The 21920-nt window shown below is 42.6% G+C and overlaps 2 protein-coding genes, 1 long non-coding RNA gene and 1 pseudogene across 6 annotated transcripts; 2 read left to right on the top strand and 2 right to left on the bottom strand.

The window, feature by feature from the left end:
* Nucleotides 1-5136: 5136 nt before the first annotated feature.
* Nucleotides 5137-7217, bottom strand: LOC311251763. The gene is made up of 3 exons (XR_014621461.1): nt 5948-7217; nt 5749-5830; nt 5137-5590 (listed from the first exon to the last, which is right to left on the bottom strand). It is a non-coding gene; the product is annotated as an uncharacterized lncRNA (long non-coding RNA).
* A 6051-nt stretch (nt 7218-13268) lies between these two features.
* LOC311252078 (cilia- and flagella-associated protein 20-like) lies at nt 13269-15635 on the top strand (annotated as a pseudogene). The gene is made up of 8 exons (XR_014624937.1): nt 13269-13999; nt 14096-14295; nt 14387-14588; nt 14718-14796; nt 14876-14987; nt 15084-15281; nt 15369-15482; nt 15584-15635. The product of XR_014624937.1 is annotated as a cilia- and flagella-associated protein 20-like (transcript).
* On the top strand, nt 13378-14425 carry LOC311251313 (cilia- and flagella-associated protein 20-like; the record flags this gene model as incomplete). The annotated part of the gene is made up of 5 exons (XM_084343694.1): nt 13378-13440; nt 13730-13803; nt 13888-13999; nt 14194-14295; nt 14387-14425. The coding sequence occupies 5 exons, from the start codon at nt 13378-13380 to the stop codon at nt 14423-14425; spliced, it is 390 nt and encodes a 129-aa protein (XP_084199820.1).
* On the bottom strand, nt 15495-21902 carry LOC311252079 (uncharacterized protein). Of its 3 annotated transcripts, XR_014621484.1 has the most exons (5): nt 20381-21902; nt 19770-19827; nt 18553-18695; nt 16253-16406; nt 15495-15619 (listed from the first exon to the last, which is right to left on the bottom strand). XR_014621484.1 is itself a non-coding variant. In XM_084344910.1 (4 exons), the coding sequence occupies exons 1-4, from the start codon at nt 20389-20391 to the stop codon at nt 16355-16357; spliced, it is 264 nt and encodes an 87-aa protein (XP_084201036.1). In that variant the 5' UTR covers nt 20392-21902; the 3' UTR covers nt 15857-16354. The 3 variants fall into 3 exon arrangements, 1 of the variants encoding a protein (XP_084201036.1); XR_014621485.1 differs by lacking the exons at nt 15495-15619; nt 20381-21902 and adding an exon at nt 20146-20374 and having other exon boundaries at nt 15857-16406; XM_084344910.1 differs by lacking the exon at nt 15495-15619 and having other exon boundaries at nt 15857-16406.
* Nucleotides 21903-21920: the final 18 nt, after the last annotated feature.

The raw sequence follows: 21920 nt of genomic DNA, 5'->3' as shown, positions 1-21920 counted from the left end.
TTGCTTACCTTTTCCAGAAATGCCATGATTATCTGGTGACGAAGATGCCTGCGAATCACAGAACGAGTTCGCCTGCGGTTCGCATTTATTATTGGATGCATATCAATTATTATTAGTATTAGGCGTATTAAAGTAGGAATGCAGATTGCCGGTAGAGGTGAGGTTTGCACGGGTTACCACGATTACGCGTCTCCAATCCGACCGGCAAGGGTCTCAGGAAGTGCGTCACTTCCGCACTAAGCAGTGCGTCGGAAAAGATGCATACTACTGTTATTCACTCAAAAGTATGTTGAACGATAGTACACATATTAAGTATGTAGTGTATAGTATGGAATTTCGGACGCAACCATATACATGGGTGGGGTTTAAATTTATAATGACCCAGGGTGACCAATAGTGACAGATCTGCCAACCAATCACGAGTGATTTTTCGTGTTTAAAAGTAGTGGTTTCATCCAATCCTGAGTGAGGAAATTCAAGCCAGGCCACACATCCTCTGGCCAGGCGTGGTTTCGCTGCTATTCATATGCTAATTAGAGCCAGCTAGCCAACTGGCTGGCTAACTGGCTGTCTCTAGCACTCTAGTTAACCAGCTGGTAGAGACATAGATCAATAGACATTCACCCAGACGCTTTCATTCGGGTGAGTGTTTTGATTGGTTATTTTGATTGGTCATGTTTTAGTGCAAAATCCAATTTTACTGCATAATAATAGCTATTGAGACAGTTAGCTAGCTAGCTAACCCTCCTGTCATTACTTCGAAAGACCAACAGGGATCGGTGTCCCAGAATCCTTGGCCTCTGGAGTGGATTCCCACAATGCAGTAGAACTTGAGACGGCGGGAGGCGGACACGTCGGCCACTTCTCCGCTATCAAGCTTGTCCACAGAGAGCTAATTCAAAAAATAACTGAAGCTGGAGTACAAATAAATGAAGAGGAAGCAAGGAAATTTAGGGGTAAGTAACATTTCTGTCCAGAAGACTGTCGGTAATTAACTTTAGCGAGCCTAACTCAGGCAATGTAAGTTAATGTGAGCTAACTGCATGTTATTTCTCGTTTCTCTTATTTCAGAGTGAGTTTGGTCAAGTGACTGCTGGAACGTAACCCAGCGTCACCGCCATATTGGATGGGTCTCCTCACTCTCGGCTAGTACCAGAGTCAATTGGAGTCAACGGAGAGCGAGCAACTATGGCGGTATTTTGTGCAGCTTACGGTTGCAATAACCGGCGTAGTACTGACACCAGATCACGTGGGATTACCTTCACAAGCTATTTTACCATTTATAACATGTTGTCATCGTAACTAACGTCACTGACGTGTAACGTTATTACAGCAGGAACTGGTACTCTCTCTCATTGTCTCTTGCTGTTTTGTTTTGTTGTTTCTTCACACTTTGAAGGTTTCCCAGTGATACAGGCTTGAGGAGGCAATGGGAAGTTGCTATAAAACGGGAGGATTTTGTTGCGACCGAGTCGTCAAAGCTCTGTAGTGAGCACTTCAAGCCTGATGATTTTGACAGGACGGGTCAGATTGTCAGGCTTAGAGATGGTGCGACCCCATCTGTCTTCAACTTCCCATCTCACCTTCTCAGAGTAGGTGTATTTTTACTCTACATGCTAACAGAGATGTCTATGAATCATATGTAAAACAAAAGTTAATATCACACTTTGCTAAACATGGTTGTTTGTTGTTTTTTTTTTTTTACCGTTAGTTCTTTCTGCATGTTTAGGAATTAGTGATGTATTGTGTATTACAATACACTGTGGGATTTTTGATGAAGTTGTTTTTAAGTATTACGTTTCTTATATTTTAGCCTGTAGTGACAAGCAGTACAAAAACTTAAAGGAAAGCTGAAGAGAGCCTACCAGTGGACCTTTCTTGTCCTTTCTACCAGTGGACCTTTCTTTGTTTTTCACTCTCTGAAATCAATGTGTGTGTGTGTGAGAGAGAGAGAGAGAGAGAGAGAGAGAAAATAAATTCAAATGAACAATCAAACTTGTTTCTTTATTAAAATATAAAATGAATTGATTTATACATTTTTTCAGTATGCCATACCATATGTCTTTGTTAAAGAGCATAATACAAAGTCTTTCAGCATGAAAGCATGTATTTTTAATGTGTGACAGCGTCCTGTATCATAACTGAATCTCTGCCGTTTGTAACAAACAAAACCGTGTGAAAATCGGGTAAAAAATCGTGGAGTTGTGATTAATTCAGTCGGGTTTACACCTTCCTCAGTAGAAGTAAATGCACTGGGGTCGCATTGGAGACCCAGCCAAGATGGCGGCCGCGCTGATACGTCTGCTCCAATAGGCAGCGTCAGTCAACGAGGCGTCTACGTATATATGTCTATGGTGTCGGCGTTGATCTTTTTTTTTTTTTTCCCTTTGCATGCACTCCCTCATTGAGTCCCTGCAGACTTGGGTAGGCAGTAGGGATGAGCGAGTACAGCACTATCTGTATCTGTATCTGTATCTGTTAACCATATGAATTATCTGTATCTGTAGCCGTTTCTCAATACCCAGTACGCCAAGTTCGAACTTGTGAACTCCGGGAGTCTGGACTTGCGGAGTTCAGTTGGAAGAACGAACTCCCGGGGGACGGAAGGATGGGAGAACGGGAGAACGGTCTTTCTGCAATTGGAACAGGAACGTACTTGATGACGTCATCGTCTTTGCTGGTTTCGGCACTTCAACTTCCGGTTATTTTCTGATTAAAATTAAAATAAACCCAATAAAAAAACAACTCCGTTTCATTTGTATATTTTATTATATATTATGTGCAGATATAATAGTGTTTTCTTTTTATACAAATATGATTATAGAATTTCAGAAATATTGTGGGTTTTATTGTAGTGGACAGAGCAGTGATGCAGCGGCAATTGAAGCGCAAATTGTCTATTTATATTGTTATTCATACTGTTATTGTTAATATTGTTGTGGTTGTTGTCAAATTGACGACATATGGCGCAGTTGGTCGCTACTTTAATCGCCGGGGCGATGTACAAGGAAGAGGAAGCGGACTGTTTGAGGAGGAGCATCCGCCGGAGGAGAGCCGGCATTCGGCGACGGACGGAGAGGAGGCGTGCCATCCTGGCATGTCTCTCTGGAATGGTTAGTTTGTGTAATCATGATATTTTATTTAGTCCCAATTTTAAAAAATGACATAACCTTTTTGAAAAGTGTTATGTTTAACTACAACACCTATAGGTTTGGTCACTTAACTATATAATGCATACAATTTCAAGTCTAACAGTTTGTTAATTGTATGTGGTCCCTGTCAAATTAACTCAACTACTTTTACTACTCAACCCTCAGCCTAGGCCCTACACACTTACCTGTCCTCTGTCTTATCACTCAAACATGAAGATATTGATATTCAGTCTGAAAGATCTTGGCCAGCTTTTTGTCATGGTTTTCAAACGGGAAATACAGCAACTGAATATGGAGCTAAGCAAACTTCATATAAATGTCTTTAAGACATTTGATTGACATTTGGCATTCAACACAATTTAATAAATACATATTCAATAAATATTAAATACAAAACCATAATGACAAATAGCTCAAATACAGAATTCATAATAAATAGATGATTAAAAAAGGGAATTCACTATAATAAATACATGATTAAAAACAGACTTCATAATAATAAATAGATGATTACATACAATGTAATAATAAATAACTAATAACTCAAATATTTCCTCTGATATAGGACCAAGGCCCTGTGCATATGTATGCACAGCTGAATGACCAGGTGCCTATCTTTGCCACATTCTTTTCTGGGGCTGAGGTGAAGCCGGCATTCAGGCTCTCCAGGGACAGCATCACCATGCTGCTCCAGATGTTGCCCCGGGAGAAGAGCCATGGATGGAGCCATGAGCTGGAGGTGCTGGTGACGCTCTACTGGCTCGCCTGTGGAGCGTCGTACCGGGTCACCTCCAACGTCTTCTCTGTACCACTAGCCACTGTGTGCAGGATTGTGCACATGGTTGTGGAGGAAATGATGACCATCCTGCCTAGAGTGATCCACTTCCCCAGGGCTGAGCAGATGGCAGAGGTGGGGGCTGGCTTTGCGCTGCTTGCCGGGCATGAGGCATTTCAGGCTGCTGCTGGTGCCATCGACGGGTGCCATATCAAGATTGTTCCTCCTGCAGAGCCACAAAAAAAAAGCTACATAAATAGAAAGCTCTTCCCCTCCATTATCCTCCAGGGAATGTGTGATGCCAAAGGCTCTTTCCTGGACATTTATGTAGGTCAGCCAGGGTCAGTGCATGATGCACTGGTCCTCCGGAGGTCACCCTTGTACCACCAGGCCCTGTATCCACCAGCTGGATACTTTCTGCTGGGAGAATAGCCCAAGTTGAAGCCCGTTTCAACAGGCACCATGCAAGGGCAAGGAACGTCATTGAGTGCACCTTTGGGATCCTCAAGACAGGGTGGCGCTCAATCTTCCTGAGGGCCCTTGAGATCCGGCCCGTGTTTGCCCCAAAGGTGGTTGGTGCCTGCTGCATCCTCCACAACATATGTGTTGTAGCTGAGGACATCCTGGTGGAGGAGGTGGAGCAGGAGGAGGACGAGATGGTGGAGGTCCCCGGCGGCGAGGCTGACCCAGGAAATGGAGAGGGGGATGAAAGGGGCCTGGCAGGGAGGGAGGTCCGGGGACGTCTGGCTGCCCAGCTCGCTGCTCCTCGGGACCTGCCTGCATGTCTGGGTGAACAATGACTACATCTAGAGAGTAAATATTCACTCGCACTCTCTAGATGTAGTCATGTTCACTTGGGAGTGTGTTAATATGTAAATATGGTTAGATGTCAATGTGTATATTGTGTAAATCAGATGAATATAGATTGTATAGGTGTAAATATGTTGTATGTACATATGTAGTATGTATTTTTTTTATATTATATTTTTTTCTGGTTAGCCCAAATTTTAATTCAATGAAATCACTGTAAATAATATTTTTTCTTTTCAATGTAATTGATTTTGTTTTTTTGGTTCATTCTAATTTAAACACAACTGTAAATAAAAGTATATACAGTATGTTGTCTATCCAATGTTCTTTTTTGGATAAATGTAAATAATTACACATATTGAATATGTACAGTATCGCTTAAATATGAATTGCCTCAAACACATTTTAAACATTCCAAAATTTAATAACACAAGAACACCGAACAAAAAATAAATAAATATTACAACTAAAACTTATTTACAAGCCTCTCAAACAATGAGAGGTACCTCTCGGCCCTATCAGCTGCTGCCCTCTCCCTCTCCTCCTCCCTCACCAAGGCCTCTCTCTCTCTCTCATCCTCTCTCTCAGCTTGTCTTTTTAAAAAGTCCAACAGTTCATTCTCCCTCTTCCTCTTTCATCCTGTCCTGCTTTCCTCTCATTCCTCTCTCATTTCATCTTCCTCTGCAGAGGTAGAGGCCGGGGTGCTGCTGACCACGCCACCTGGCGTGGCACTGGCCACAACCAGGGGCGGGTTGATGGCATGCTGCCCCTGGAGTGCAGCGTCCATGAGGCTGTACCACTGCCAGGTGGTCCCGGCCTCTACCCCTTTCCCAGTTGGCGGGTCTTTTAACTCCTATAAATAAGTTATTAATCATTACATTGTGACACTGAAAGTCTTTGTTTGGTTTAATTTATGACATGAGAAATTAAAATCAAGTATTTTTTTCAAAAAACAGAAAAATCCAACAGAGCTTTCCATCACCATTTTAAATGCAAAGATATAATTGGTACCTTATACTTGTCCTTCAGGTTGTTCCATTTTTTTTTTGCCTGTTTGGCAGTGATGGGAAGGCCACAGATTCTAACAAAGTCCCTTGGAAAATACATAAATACATTAAATTGCATACTTCTCCATAATATGGTTTAGGACCGGCAAAGTCGAACCCTTCCCCAGATATACAGGCTGTGATGAAAATAATAATATACTCACTCCCATCCCGTCCTGGCAGAGTTTTTACGCCCTGTAAAAAGGGCCTCGTTCTCCGAGAGCCATTCGATCAGGGCCCGGGTCTCCTCAGCTGTCCCTTGAATGAAATTACGGTCGACAGATTTAATACACAATACCGTACATTTTTACACTTCTGATGTGTTTAAGTAGTCAAGCTAATAGGGAACAACAGGGAGTATGAGCGGATAACGTTACACGTTTTGGTCGGCGACAAGTGCTTCATGTTAAATGAAATATAAAACTTAAATAAAACCCTCGCACCCCAGACAGACCAATTTATCCGGTATCAAAAACCCTAAAGTATTTCGTTTCAGACACTTACTCATTAAATGCAAAGTGAACGGTCATGTTTTACCACTACAACGATACAGAACCAGCGGGCGGCTGATTTCAGAGGGTCACGCCGGGACACGGCTGTAATCTGCGGGGTAGCAGTAATGCTAAGCACCCGGGCCAATTTGCTAGCAGCTAGCGGAGTACAATAGCTGTTAGCGGGTGGCTACCACCGAAAACGTCGAAGCAAAAACTACGTGCGGCAGTAATGAATCGACCACAGCACTAATTTGCTGTTATAACAATTACATTCTCGTACAAAAAATTAAAACTTACATTCCCTGACCCTAAATCAAACGTTTAAAACTTGTAACTTACAGTTGTGAGTCCGCTCCTCGGCCATTGCTATCACGAAATGCATTCTGGGATACGTAACTTCCAAAAGTCCACACAAGTCTCCACCGATGCATCCTCGATGAAATGGGCAGGGCAAGAACACATCCGGGGTATTCGACCGCACTTGGCCAGATGCGAACTTTGAATTGGAACAGTACTTGGTCCGGCGCTGATGACGTTTCTCAAGTCCACAAGAACAGAAGTACAGAGAAGAACGCATATTGAGAAACGGCCTGTATCTGTACTCAGAGTGGGCGGGGCCTAACCCGGAAGTGGGCGGGATTTAACCAGGAAGTGGGTCGGGTTGTCTTGAAATGAGCGAGGCTTTAACCGGTATGTTATTTTAAGCATGCAATTGATATGGGTTGATCAGAAATTGTTATTTATTGCTGATTAGAAAACTATTTGCAGGACAGCATCAGCATTGAGCTTCAGATCAATGGTTTTGATCACGATAGCAAACGAACTATTTACAGAACAAGTTTTGCAACAATGAATACAACACATGCGGTTGCAATTATCAAGTAAAATGTAATGAACAAGAGTTTTCATACTCAACAATAACTTTCTTCTTTTAACTTAAATTTTTTTTATGATCAGTGTGATTTTTAAAAAAAAATATTTTTTGGGTTTTTTTTTTCTTTTTCCACACCAGGTGTGTGTGTGTGTGTGTGTGTATGTGTGTGTGTGTGTGTAGCTTGATTTCCAATATTTATACCACTACTAGCTTTATTTTTTTCACGAAATACAGCAAGAAAGTGTCAGACACCGTGCGTGAAGTAAAAAAAAAAAAACTGGTTAGAGCCAGGCAGCCAGATGACGGTTAAAAAAAGAAAAAGAAAAAAAATCTCCGACAGGCAGAGACGCAACGCGAGTCGGCATCCCGTCTGAACGAACCCACGTTTACCAGAACTCTACTGGTTCATAAGTAAGAACCAACCTAAGTAATAACAACCTGAAGCTGAAGAAACCCTAAACATTAACGGAAAACGACCCGCGAACCTGAGTGAGCAGAGCGGACGCAACAACACATCTGCATGTGTGCAGGGGGAGGGGCGCTGTAGCTTATCACAGAACGCAGACACAGTCAGCTCCCCAATGAGGATTTTCATCCAATCCGAGCACAGATATTGACTCGTATAACTCGTATAATACTCGCACTCGGCAAAAGTGCTTTATCCGTACCGGATAATCGTTTCAGCCGAGTATCCGGCTCAACTCTAGCAGGCAGCCCCTTTTTTCTCCACTTTTCTCCACTGTTTTTTCCTGCTCACGTACAGAGCCCCTGCAGACTTGGGGAGTGCACCCCTTTTTTTCAGTGTGGTCAAAGTAGATAGAGTAGATGTGTGCCAGTGTGCAGGCCTTGATGAAGCCTTCATAACAGCCTTCAGTATGTATTTTGTTTTCAACATTGCATACCCACCGCACCTGAAATACATTCTTAACATTGATACCATGTGGGTGCTCTGCAGTAAAATTTTGCTTCCATTGTCCTTTGACATGCATTTTCACGCACATCTTGTAAAAGTAGACTGTGACTGGATTTTGCTCAAACCCAGAGATGAGTTGGACCACATGTCACTTGACACATATACAGTTGATGATAATTTGCATGTTGGATTGAGGCATTTAGTATGAATGCTTGCAAGCCAAGTCTTACACCAGGTTCAGACAGGACGCCGAAGCGCCGCGCTCGGAAATTCTCGCGCGAGCCGCAGCCCTTCTGTTCACACCGGACACGCGCCGGTCGGCAAACGGCTCTGCTCCTCAGCTGTTCTGTCGTCACACTTGGAGCTGTTTTTTCACCATAGGAAAGCAAATAACCGCATAAAATCACAACGCCATGTTTTTCTGACGACTGTACATGTATGTCCACTTCATGGTAATGAGTAGTTTTCTGTCAATCGGGGTGTTTAATTATCGAAAATAGTTTTATTTTGAAAAGTGTTTCATTTTGAAAATTGACAGGATTTCTCGTTGTTGCTTTGTTTGACTTCCTGCCCGGCTTGACACATTCAGCCGCGGCACGCGAAAAAATTAGACCAGACGCCGAAACGATCGCTGCACGGCGCGCGCCGGCAGCAGGGCAGAGCGCCACGGCGCTTGCTATCTGAACGACGCCATCGGATAACATGGGCGCCGAAACGAAAATGACTCCGCTCCTCTGCGCTTCGCAGCCGATCGGGGCGCTTCCGCGTCCTATCTGAACCTGGCGTTAGTGTTGTACAAGTATTAGGAGTGAGAGTTTTTATCCCCCTTTACACTTTAATGGATTCTAGTATCCTGTCCAGATTATTTATTTGTGGTTTAATTTATATTGATAAATACAAATTTGTACACTGATCATCAAGTAAGGCCATAGTATGGAGAGAATTTTGTTCCTTTATTATTCAATCAAATAGAATAGATTTGAAACCAAAAAAGAGATTTGAGAGCAAAAGAGAGTAAGTGGCAATCAAATTTTTTTTTTTTTTTGTTTGAGATCGAAACAAAACAGGTTGCAGTTGAAAAAAAAATATGAGAGAGCATATTTCTTCAATTTCAATCAAAACTCAAAACCATGTTGCTTATAAATCAGTCCTCTTTGCTTTCAAGTTAAAAACCTTCAGTCCTGTTTGCTTGCAAATTCAACTGCACTTGATGGGCGGGGCCTACGCTGGTGGATGAGATAAGAGTTTCTATTGGCTGGTTTGAACTGGCTCCAGCGCCAGCTACGCCTTCCGCATTACACCCACTTCCCCCTTGTGCTGTGCTGCTTGGAGGTAGAGTTTAGATTCTGCCCAAGCCCGAGCCCGGACTTATTTCCCACCACTGTCCTCCGGCCGTGCCTTTATTCATTTGCGATCCATTCCGTTCTGAAGAAACAAACAACGCAGTGTACATGCTTCGTCCTTGTTTCATTATTCATTAAGATAATTGTAAACAGACTTCTGTAGTTCAAACAACTCGGAGTTGTAGTTGAGAGCATAGATATATATAAAAGCTAGATGTCTCGTCCACATTGCTGGCCAACGGAGTCGAACGTCCGCACAGGTCGGCCATCTTGGTACAGGTAGCTCGCTCACCCATAACGTGTTGGTAATGAAACATGTACTTTTTAAATAACCATAACTTGCTCAATTTTCAAACGGTTTGGTTTGTTATAAACGTCAAAGATGTAGTTATGACACTGCATACTTATGAATAATTATGTTATGTTCTAAAAAATAGAATAACGTTCTAAAATAGGTAGACTACAATATTTCCCTTTACAAATAGGCTATACATCAAGAAATGCTGCATGTTGAAATCCCCACCCTGTACAGAGATATATTTATGACACTGCATACTTATGAATAATTGAGACGAATAACCATAGAAGTCCATATTTCCAATTTTGAATGAAAATATTTTAACACAAGAAGAGGTTGAAAGTGGATGAGTTTTGAAGAGGATTTGAGGATTTTCACACTTGCTTCCATATTACTATTATTTTTGAAAAAGCGTAATATTTGAAAAGCTAAAAAGCTGAACAGTTCAAGGCTGAAAGAGCTTAAAAAGCTGAACATGTTGATAGTTGAACGGTTTCTATAGCTGAACGTATGCTGAAGCAGTAGTAAAATGAAATTTGAAAAATTCCCCATAAGGATGAATGAGAAAACACCTCCCAAACACCTGCAGGTCTAGACAAAAGTGTAATGGTTATGGCCAAAATATGTATACAGTGAGCAACAGGAGACATTGCTGAACCTGTGGTGTGTTTTTTTATTTCTGTAGAGTGAAAAATGAGGGAGCCAGAGCGAGAGACAAAACCGGTACCGTCTGCTCCACTCCAGAAATTTAGGCTCAAAGTTAACACTGCGGCTTATGGGGGAGTTGCTGGAGTGCTTGTCGCTCGAGGGCTTCTACAGCCAAAAGTATAAGTCCTACATCTGAGATAAGACCATCATCTGAAAGCCAACAAGATTTCCTACATTTCTATGTATATATTGTCTATGTGAAGTAAAAGCTGTGGGACCCAAATCAAGATGAAGAGAGTTTTTTCTAAAGTTTTTGCAGCTGCTCTCCACTCTAGTGATGATGTCACGCACTCTAGCTCACGCAATACACACCCATTATAAACCCAGAAGACGAGCTAAAACTCCTTCAAACTAAAACTGAGGGTTTCTTCGAAGAGAAAAGATGCGATTTCAACATGTTCAAGCATCCAGAATTATAACCACGTTAATGATATTTGTAAGAAACCAAACTGTTTGTAAATCCGTCAAGGTTTCAGGGAGATAAGAGTATTAGCGTTTGTGCAGATCACTGACTTTACCTCAGGTTACACAGAAACAGCCGGAAAGCTAACCTGTACCAAGATGGCCGACCTGTGAGGACGTTCTAGACTCCGCCGTAAGACATCTAGCCTTTATATATATATCTATGGTTGAGAGCGTCAGTTATAACAGCCCACTGTAACGTGGGCTGGTGAAGGGGAAGGTGATTGTCCACTTTAGTGCGGTGTCTCCGGTTACTCAAGAGACGGCAGGCAACATGTGGGGCACTTTTATTCATAATACTGACCACACCATGCCAGGTCTCTACGGCACTAATTTTACAGACATACGCAAACGATCCAGGCCGAGGTTCTTGCACCAACACTTTACAAAATAAAGACAAAAATACACCTGCTCTTCTTCATCGTACAGGTTACATTACCCACTAAACAAAAGGAGGCTACATTGAATAACTCTGACTGTTACGCCACGTATTAAAAAACTGTCGGGTTTAAATCGGGCTCGGGTTCATAATTACAGTTAATGTGTCGGGCCGGGCCGGGCTTGGACACAACGTACACAGGCTCAGGTAGGGTCGGGCTTGATTTTTTGGGCCTGATCTAAGTTCCACTTGGAGGTAAGTTGATAGCCTGTTGCTCTTGAAACGTTTCCCATAAGTAATGAATTGCGCTATATATCATTAGCTACAGCCTGCCGTACATTCACAACAACAACAACAACAACAAGTAATGAATTATAATGCCCTGCTGCTGCAAGCACACTGATTAGCAGCATCATGGTTGTCTCTGCTAGTCACGGCCTGAGCAGAGTGGCTGGTTAGAAATATGTGCGTGAATTTGTTAAATTATTCGCCACGTGTGTTTGTTGACATTAGAACAGCTGTAGTGAGAATGGAGCCAGGAGCAGTAGCAGCAGCCCGCTACACAGTGGAAACTGGCACCGCGTTCAGCGGTAGTTTAGTAATCCACGGTAGTACTGTTGTGTAGGAGCCGTGACGTTTTGGCACCGCGAGTACCATGCAACACTAAATGTTTAAATCACAGCCCTACGTTGTATACGCCTCCCTGTAATTCACTCACTCATTAGGCTACTCTGCTCAGGCCGTGACTAGCAGAGACAACCATGATGCTGCTAATCAGTGTGCTTGCAGCAGCAGGGCATTATAATTCATTACTTGTTGTTGTTGTTGTTGTTGTGAATGTACGGCAGGCTGTAGCCAACGATATATAGCGCAATTCATTACTTATGGGAAACGTTTCAAGAGCAACAGGCTATCAACTTACCTCCAAGCAGCACAGCACAAGGGGGAAGTGGGTGTAATGCGGAAGGCGTAGCTGGCGCTGGAGCCAGGTCAAACCAGCCAATAGAAACTCTAACCTCATCCACCAGCGTAGGCCCCGCCCATCATGTGCAGTTGAATTCACAAGCAAAACTTTAGAATTTGCAACCAAAGAGGACTGATCTGCAAGCAAAGGTTTTTAACTTGAAAGCAAAGAGGACTGATTTATAAGCAACATGGTTTTGAGTTTTGATTGAAGTTGAAGAAATATGCTCTCTCGTATTTTATTTTTCAATTGCAACCTGTTTTGTTTCGATCTCAAAAAAAACATTTGATTGCCACTTACTCTCTTTTGCTCTCAAATCTTTTTTTTTGTTTCAAATCTATTCTATTTGATTGAATAATAAAGGAACACAATTCTCTCCATACTATAGTCATTGTTGCAAAGAGGGACAAAAATAAATATGAAAACAAGTCTGCATGAAGTGTCAGGATACATGGATGTGTTGAACTGCTTGAGTGTTTTGCATTTAGGACTGATTTATGAGCGGCTCATTGGGCCTGATGCCTTCAGTTTTTTTGCTTAAGCTCTTAAACAATTTAAACACGTCCCGCATGTTGTTTCATACTGAATTTATATTACAGTTCTAAAGATGAGTTTGGTTAATGGTGTGTGCTTTATACCTGGAATGTCACATTTTGTGGTTATGTGATTAAAGAAATTCAAAAGTGGTTAATGAAATTTTAAAAGTGGTTTATGAAAATGAACTGAAAATAGTTTACATGTAAAATATTGATTTTGTTACAAGATGTAAATAATAACAACAATGTTTGAATAAATTGATCTGAATCTGAATGATTGTCAAGTCTTTTGTCTCAATTTAAAGGTATGTTTTTGCCTCATAAAGGTACAAAATTGCATGTCGCTCCAGTGGTACCCTATCACGGTACAAGCACTGTACCTTTCTAATCAGTACATTTTTGTCACTAGGGGTGCAGAAATGTTTCTTTAGAGGTACAAACAAGCAGGTACAAAAATGTACTAATTTTAAAGGTACAGTGCTTGTACCGTGATAGGGTGCCACTGGAGCGACAAAGCATTTGTACTCTTTTAGGTACAATCCCGTACTTTGATTTCTTAGTGTGTATGAACTATAGTGTATGGAAAAACACTGTAAGCATATGTTTGCTATTCAAAGGTGGTGATGGTGATGACATCAGTCCTGCTGGTGCTTCAGGAGAAGACAGTGCAGAGCAGTTGGCAGAAGGTACAGAATCATTTGTACAGTAGAGCAACAACATGCAACAAGTTGCAGACATATGAACACCACCAGGCACTGCCATTTGACATAAATGGCTCTCATTTGTAATAATAGCTGTCTTGGCACTACAGCATTATTCTATTGAGCACTAGTGTTGTTGAATTTTGCTGTCTGTTGCTGACTTGCTGTTATGTATCCCAGCCCAAACATGAAAGCTATGTCGTGCTAAAGCTAACTAACTATATTTCCATTGACTGCGCAGCCTTTATATACATAATTTTCTGTGTGTACACAGGCGAGGCATGGTCACATCCAGAGGGTCACAGACGATGACATCCGCTCCCAGGTGTGGAGCTCGAGGGGGCAAACGTCTGTTGAGTTTGTGTCTGTTTAACTGATTCTTCAGCTCAGGGCAACTCCTTAAAGCACCCTCATCTCTTCTCTTCTCTGTAGTACCACCTACTTAACCTGTCCTGAAGACCCCAAGAAGACACTGGGCATCAGTCTTCCCATTCTTGGGACGATCGTCAAGAACATGAAGAAGGATTTCACCTTTGAAGTCGAGGTAGGGTATATTCACTCTCACAGATACCGACCTGTTCCATGTTTTGGTGGTATAAACAAGTAAAGTGGACATATTCTCCCATCTTTAAACTTTCAGGTGTTAGATGATACAAATGTTCACCGGCGGTTTCGGTTGAGTACCTACAGAAGCGCGACGCGAGTGGATCCGTTGTGGATCCGTTGCTCTGCACCAAGCCACTGAAGCTGGACGACGGCTGGAACCAGCTTCAGTTCGACCTGTCGGACTTCACAAAGAGGGCCTATGGAACCAAATACGCTGAGACGCTGCGTGTACAGGTCAGTGCACAGAGACAGATTAAAAACCAGCTACAACTCTGACTGTATTCTCTTTCAGTTGCTAATGTCTGACCTGCCGTTTTCCTCTCAGATCCACGCTAACTGTCGAGTTAGGAGAGTGTTTTTCTAAGACAGACTCTACTCTGAGGACGAGCTCGCAGCAGAGTTTAAACACCGCCTGCCTGTCCAGAAGCAGAAACTGAGAGAAGATGTTTAAAAACACACTTCATCGCGGATTCATGTCTATTTTCTGCAGCATTGGCAGCAAACGGCTTCAGATATGGGATGAAAAGGTAAGCAGCGATTCAAAGTGGATGCTATGAAGTTTATCAAGCTTCCTTAGCTGGTCGTGCTAAAGCTAACTAACTATATTTCCATTGACTGCGCAGCCTTTATATACATAATTTTCTGTGCGTACACAGGCGAGGCATGGTCACATCCAGAGGGTCACAGACGATGACATCCGCTCCCAGGTGTGGAGCTCGAGGGGGCAAACGTCTGGTGAGTTTGTGTCTGTTTAACTGATTCTTCAGCTCAGGGCAACTCATTAAAGCACCCTCATCTCTTCTCTTCTCTGTAGTACCACCTACTTAACATGTCCTGCAGACCCCAAGAAGACACTGGGCATCAAGCTTCCCATTCTTGGGATGATCATCAAGAATGTGAAGAAGGATTTCACCTTTGAAGTCGAGGTAGGGTATATTCACTCTCACAGATACCGACCTGTTCCATGTTTTGGTGGTATAAACAAGTAAAGTGGACATATTCTCCCATCTTTAAACTTTCAGGTGTTAGATGATACAAATGTTCACCGGCGGTTTCGGTTGAGTACGACGAAGCACGACGCGAGTGGATCCGTTGTGGATCCGTTGCTCAGCACCAAGCCACTGAAGCTGGACGACGGCTGGAACCAGCTTCAGTTCGACCTGTCGGACTTCACAAAGAGGGCCTATGGAACCAAATACGCTGAGACGCTGCGTGTACAGGTCAGTGCACAGAGACAGATTAGAAACCAGCTACAACTCTGTATTCTCTTTCAGTTGCTAATGTCTGACCTGCTGTTTTCCTCTCAGATCCACGCTAACTGTCGACTAAGGAGAGTGTATTTCACAGACAGACTCTACTCTGAGGACGAGCTCCCAGCAGAGTTTAAACTCCGCCTGCCTGTCCAGAAGCAGAAAGCCAAGGTGAAACACACACATCCATGCACACACATCACTGCATTTACTTATAACAGCACATATAACTTGTCTTACCCCCCGTCTGTTTTTGTGTTTGTCTCGTGCAGCAGTAGATGTTCTCAACCTGCTCTCTTCCCCCGGACCTGATGAGGAGTTTTGATGTGTAAGATTTTGTGCACAATAAAGCTTTTTTGTCCTTAATTTCAATGCATGCTGTATTTTAAAGACGACAGTATCAATATGAGCCAAATAACCAGGAAATTCACAATAATCCAGATACCTACTACTAGAATGAAGGCCCAGTGCTGGTGTTTAAAAATACAAAGAAAAACAGACGAGTCCATTCATCAAATATAAATAATCTTTATCAAACAACACAAATAATCTCAAGTGAAAGGCTATGAAAATGATTTGCATTCCCAAAACATAATCTTTGATTCCCTTTGGATTTCTGTATACAGTATGAACAGATCAGCAATACATTCATTTCCCCTGCATGTAGGTGTGGGTGTGAACGTGAGTGTGTGGGCAAGGCCAGGGTGGCCTGGTTACATGACTGACTCCTGGCCTGAAAAAGTCTCCCAGTCCGGCCCTGACTTGGAATGACCCTAAACAGACAGCCTTTCAGGAATGGGTCGACTTTTTGGGGAAAACAAACCTTTTGATTGGAGAAGACTAGCGGTAGTTTCACCTCCGTCTCCACTTTATGAAGTCAATACTCACACTGCATAGATTAGTGTCCAATACAAGATAGCTGATGAAAAGCATTTACATACTGTAGTGCAGTGTGGCACACTGAGAGCAGGACAGCCAGAGGTGAACGGGCTGGCAATCATGGACTGTTCAATTATCACAGATCAGAAGGTCAGTGTCTCCATTCAAAGTGCTGACCCAGCAGGTGTGTGTTGATGTCGCTGTCCTACTAATGACCTGTAAGTTAAAGCAATGATCTCATAACTGTTACTGGCTTTACGTTTCTCTCTTGATCTAACCTGAGAAACCCTGCCACAGTACAAAGCAGAGCTCCACTATCAGTTCAAGCACATTAAAATGCTTTAAGGTGCAGAGAGTGACTTTGTGCAAACCGCGGATACGTTCGATTTGCAGGTTTAATTGTATCACCGACATTTCCATAACGCGCAACATAACAATCACATTAAATGTTCAGTACGAGCTGACGCCTGGGCCAGACGGCGGCGCTGCCAAGCAAGAGGACACTGTTCACTTCCTGTTTCAACCAGTCACTTTAGAGAGATTTGGACAATTTCAAGCGATCTTTGTGCCAACAAAGCTGCAGATTTTAAATGAGATGTCAGGACATGTTCAAGTTGTGTTTGTAGCACCAAAACTAGATATTGTCAACATGTCATGACATTTAATGAACTTTAAGCCAAAACAAGATCTCTTCCCAATTCTTACCAACTGATTTCTGAACCTAAACCTCGCCTATGAAATGTACAATTTCACCATATGAAACGTGAAGTTCCACATATCCATGGTTTGCAGAAACATACAATGGCAACATGTATTCTCTCGACTGGGTTTGAATTTGTAACGGGGGCTTGATAGGCCTATATATTACAGGACGCGATTCTCACAAGAGCGTGGTCCTTAAATCCAGTTGAGGCAATGCCATCCAAATAAATTCAAAAACATTTGGTTCAATTGATTCAAATAAATTAGATTGAAAGACGGTGAAAACAAGGCAACCCAAATAAATGCAAAGAAAGTGCTTTCCTTGTTTGTTCACCCCCCTGAACCCCTGCACCGAGGTCCTGGTCACTGCAGACTCTTCTTGGCTAAGGCTGGACAACGACATACATATGAACCCCCCGACATGGTGTGGTCATCCTATTAATTCTCTGCACAGATGAGCTTCACTGGGAGGTCGAAACACGTTGGAGGTTCACGCTATCCCCCCCAGATCCCCCCCATGTGCAGACGCCCTGCCTGAGTCATGGTGCAGCGACAAGGACACGATTCTCATCAGAGCGTGCTCCTGAAATCCAGTCGGCGCTACGCAACACGTCGCCACGCAACAACAACACAACATTGATTCAAATAAATTCAATTCAAAGAAGGTGAAGACAAGGCAACCCAAATAAATGCAAAGAAAGTGCTTTCCTTGTCTCTTCACACCCTGTAATGGGCTGTGAGGAATTAAATACAAGGCAACTCAAATACATTGAAAGAACATGCTTTCCTTGTTTCTCCTTCCCTTTGTTCCTTAACAAATACACTTAAAAAGTCGGTTCAGCCAATCAAAGAAATTCAATTCAAACAAATACAATTCTCATTGTTTTTAGTTGGATTCAATGAGAAAAAGAACTCAATTGAATTTAGTCCGATGGACAGAAGCGCTTACCTGGAGGCTCACCAACAGGCTCACCTTCAGGTTCTGAGCTTCTTTTGAACCACTTGTTTTTTCTGGGTGCCTGAGCCAATGTCCGGGGGAAAGAAGCCAAGGAAGTGCCTGGAGGCGTAACTTCAGGCTCTGATGCTTTCTTTGAGGTCATCAGAAGCCTCAGGTTCTTCACCCATGTTGGCTCAGGGCCGCTGCGTGGCTGCTGAGGCTTACACGGTGCCTGGGGTAAAATAGAGGAGCTCGCCGGGATTTTGGTCGGGTGATTTGACACCACACTGGTCCCCAGCAAAGAGGCTAAGGAAGTGCCAGGCAGGGAGGAAGAAGAGCGAGAGGAGGAGCTAGAGGAAGATTGAGAGGAGGAACTAGAGTAAGAGTGAGAGGAGGAGCGAGAGGAAGAGTGAGAGGAGGAGTGAGAGGAAGAGCGAGAGGAGGAGCGAGAGAGGAGTGAGAGAGGAGCGAGAGGAAGAGCGAGAGGAGGAGCGAGAGGAGGAGTGAGAGAGGAGTGAGAGAGGAGCGAGAGGAAGAGCGAGAGGAAGAGCGAGAGGAGGAGCGAGAGAGGAGTGAGAGAGGAGTGAGAGGAAGAGCGAGAGGAGGAGCGAGAGGAAGAGCGAGAGGAGGAGCGAGAGAGGAGTGAGAGAGGAGCGAGAGGAAGAGCTAGAGGAGGAGCTAGCGACAGAGCTAGAAGCAGAGCTAGCGGAGGAACGACCTGACCTCGTTGGGGAGCCGGTGCTGGAACCAGGTGTGGAGCCACTGGGGGAGGCCGGCGGCGGGACCCTGTGGAGGACGAGCCGTGGGATGCCGGGCCGGTTGGGGTCCCGGATGAGGACAGAGGTCCACACGTAACGGTGACCCATCTGAAAACACAACATCAAGCCAATGAACACACCCATGAGTCAGCACATATAAAGCTGAAGTGTACAGAATACAACTGTGATGTTATTGTCAAACTCTGTAACTTCAGTCAGAATCAGCTCGTTAAAACTAATTAGTGAATAAATATTTGCAATCAGCTCAGTGTTATTACTGACCTGACTTATCCCTTATTAAATAAATCATTTTAGAGTAATAATATATGAACCTATGAAGGATTAGAGTGTATAAGGTCATAATATAATATTGTCAGTCAGATTAAATGTCTAAACCTCACACATGAGTTGCTGTGTGAAGCTGAAATGATGAAAATATAACATGAATTATGTTCAGCAGCCTGAGTTATTTCTGACACAAGTGGAGTATAGCTCAGAAAATACACAACACCACAGTGTAGAAATACTCTGTACAATCAATGCATTACATGTGTACTAATGTAAAAGTACTAGCATCCAAATATACTTTAAATATCAAAAGTAAAAGTACTCTTTATGCAGAATGGCATATTTCAGAACAAATCTCCATTGATGCATTGATGTGTGATCACTTGGAATAACAACTTTATCTAATGAATCTGCAGGGTAACCTGTGAATTTCTCCTCAGGGATAAATACATTTTGATCTTAATCTACAATATAACAGCATCATTGATTTGTTGATCACAAGCTGTCAAATAAAGGTAGTTCAGTAAAAAGTCAGTGATCTGCCTCTGAACTGTGGAGGAGTAGAAGTATAAAGTAGCAGCAAATACACATATTCAAGTACCTCAAATGTGTCCTTCACTACTGTACTTGAGTAAATGTACTTACTGTAGCTACTTTCACTGAACCACTGATATCTAATCCCAGTTTGTCCCGCTGAGAGTCTGAAAGCTAAATCTTCCACTCCTACAGAGACCTTTAGAAAGGGACATCTGCACCAGACTCCATTCAACAATATGCCAATTTTAAATTCTCTGGCTGATTGCTGACAAACCTGCAAACCTCCTACTGCACCATGATTGAGCCTTAATGAATAAATGAAACAGTGAGTCTTATCAGCACCACAGGCACTTTCACCTTTTCTGGAAAACAAGTGTCCTTTTGCAGTCCTCTGCAGCTCTCTGCTGATGATTGTCTGTGTAGGTCAGGACAAGATCAAATCACGTTTTAAAATGAAGTATAAATTAAAGTTTTTCAGTTTTCAAAAAAATGTTTTTAAAACACAAATATCCCAAATATTTAGAATAAAAGAAAACAAGCTGATTTTTTTCATCAGTCAGACCAAAGAAGCAGCTTTTGGTTTCCTTATTCAACCATGGTCACATCAACCTCAGTCCCATTAGATTCATTAACACTAATTAAAATATTGCCAATATTAGCAATAACTGCTAGCTTAAGTCTAATGTTGAAATACATGAGAATCAACAGGGTTTGACAGATTTATAAATCTCACTGTTTTCTGGACTAAACTCCTCTGGTCAGTGACAGAAGGTGTGAAGAAGGTTCAGGTGTAATAAGTCTCCAGTAAATCCTTTTTTCGTGGAAAAAGTGAACTTTCCTGAAAATGTCAGACCGTAAGAAGGCTCGGTTCTGTCCCAATGTTGATCCGGACCGAATGATGCACCTGGAGACAAACCATGGCAACCGTGGAACGTTCAGGTTCCCCTGCCCAGCAGCCCACATCTCACCTGGAGAACATAGATCCAACCAGAATGGTGAAGTCCCGACAAAGGAGTCCAGAGATCAGGCTGATATGAACCTGTGGAGAACTTCACATAAAGAAACATGTCAGGTGTCCTATAAGAGGCCCTTATAAGGTGATGAAGCATCCCCAGGCCTACAGATGTTAGAACATGAGCTGGCCTCTGTGAGCCTCTACATGTTGGACTTTCTAGCCTTTCATTTACAATACTGATGCATACAAACAATACTCATATATTTAATAAGTCATATTATTATTTCTCTCTCCTGCTGAACTTTTTCTGTGTTCATTCTTGCACATCATATCGCTACTATAGCGCCATCAGGTGGGCTCAACAGAGAACTGCATGTAAAGGAACAGTTGGGCTGCAGTTCAGTGGAACAAGCCAGAGAGCAAACATTACTGCAGCCTGTACCATACACATCATTTATTATTGTTCTGTATCTACTATATGACATATGACTACAGTCCATTACAGTCACTGAGTGAATGCATCCAACAAGTCACTCAGTGGATGGGCCAGAACTTTCTTCAGCTCAATGCTGAAAAGACAGAAGTCATTGTTTTTGGTCCCAAAAACGCAAGGCTTGAGGTCAGTGGCCAACTTCACTCAATTACACTAAAAACCACTGACCAAGCCAGAAATCTGGGTGTAGTTCAGGACTCAGACCTGAATTTTAACAGCCACATAAAGACTATCACTAAATCAGCCTATTATCATCTCAAAAACATTGCATGAATCAAAGGACTTCTGTCTAAACAAGACATGGAAAAACTAGTTCATGCATTTATTCTTAGTAGGTTAGATTATTGTAATGGTGTCTTTACAGGTCTCAGTAAAAAATCAATCAGGCAGCTGCAGCTCATCCAGAATGCTGCTGCCAGAGTCCTGACCAACAGCAGGAAAATGGACCATATCACACCTGTCCTTAAATCCCTGCACTGGCTCCCTGTGAGCCAAAGGATAGAGTTTAAAATCCTGTTACTGGTCTACAAATCACTAAATGGTCTTGGACCTAAATACATGTCAGAGCTGCTGGTGGGATATGAACCATCCAGAGCCCTCAGGTCATCAGGGGCAGGTCTACTCAGTGTCCCCAGGGTCAGAACCAAGCAGGGTGAAGCTGCATTTAGCTTCCATGGTCCTCATCTGTGGAACAAACTCCCTGAATACCTGAGACGTGCACAAACTGTCAGCTCATTTAAATCAGGGCTGAAGACATTACTGTTTACTGCAGCTTTCGTATAGTGTAAGACCTTTCTGTTTGCCACTGCTTTTCACCGAAGGAATTTTAAGGCTTTGAACTGCACTGTAACTTTTATTTTCTCTGTGACTTTTGTTTTCTATTATTGTGCGTAGGAAATCTATTCTATTTTAGCCTACTTGCCTATTTCTTAACTTGTTTCAATGTTTTGTTTTAATGTCTATTTCTTAACTTGTTTTAATGTTTTGTTTTAATGTATTTTAAATGCTTTTATGCGCCTGTAAAGCACTTTGAGTTGCCTTGTGTCTGAATTGCGCTATA

Source organism: Pagrus pagrus (genome assembly GCF_965226575.1).
Source record: "Pagrus pagrus genome assembly, chromosome: 22".
Lineage (NCBI taxonomy): Eukaryota > Metazoa > Chordata > Actinopteri > Spariformes > Sparidae > Pagrus > Pagrus pagrus.
Note: the sequence above shows the minus strand (reverse complement) of the source record. Positions and strands in the feature narration are given on the sequence as shown.

What these genes read in the sequence shown, in the direction of transcription:
- LOC311252079 (XM_084344910.1), bottom strand. An exon ending in ACACTTGTTTTCCAGAAAAG is followed by an intron (nt 18,696 to 19,769) that starts GTGAAAGTGCCT and finishes TTGTGTTTTCAG; the next exon opens with ATGGGTCACCGTTACGTGTG. An exon ending in AGCACCGGCTCCCCAACGAG is followed by an intron (nt 16,407 to 18,552) that starts GTCAGGTCGTTC and finishes TTTAACTTACAG; the next exon opens with GTCATTAGTAGGACAGCGAC.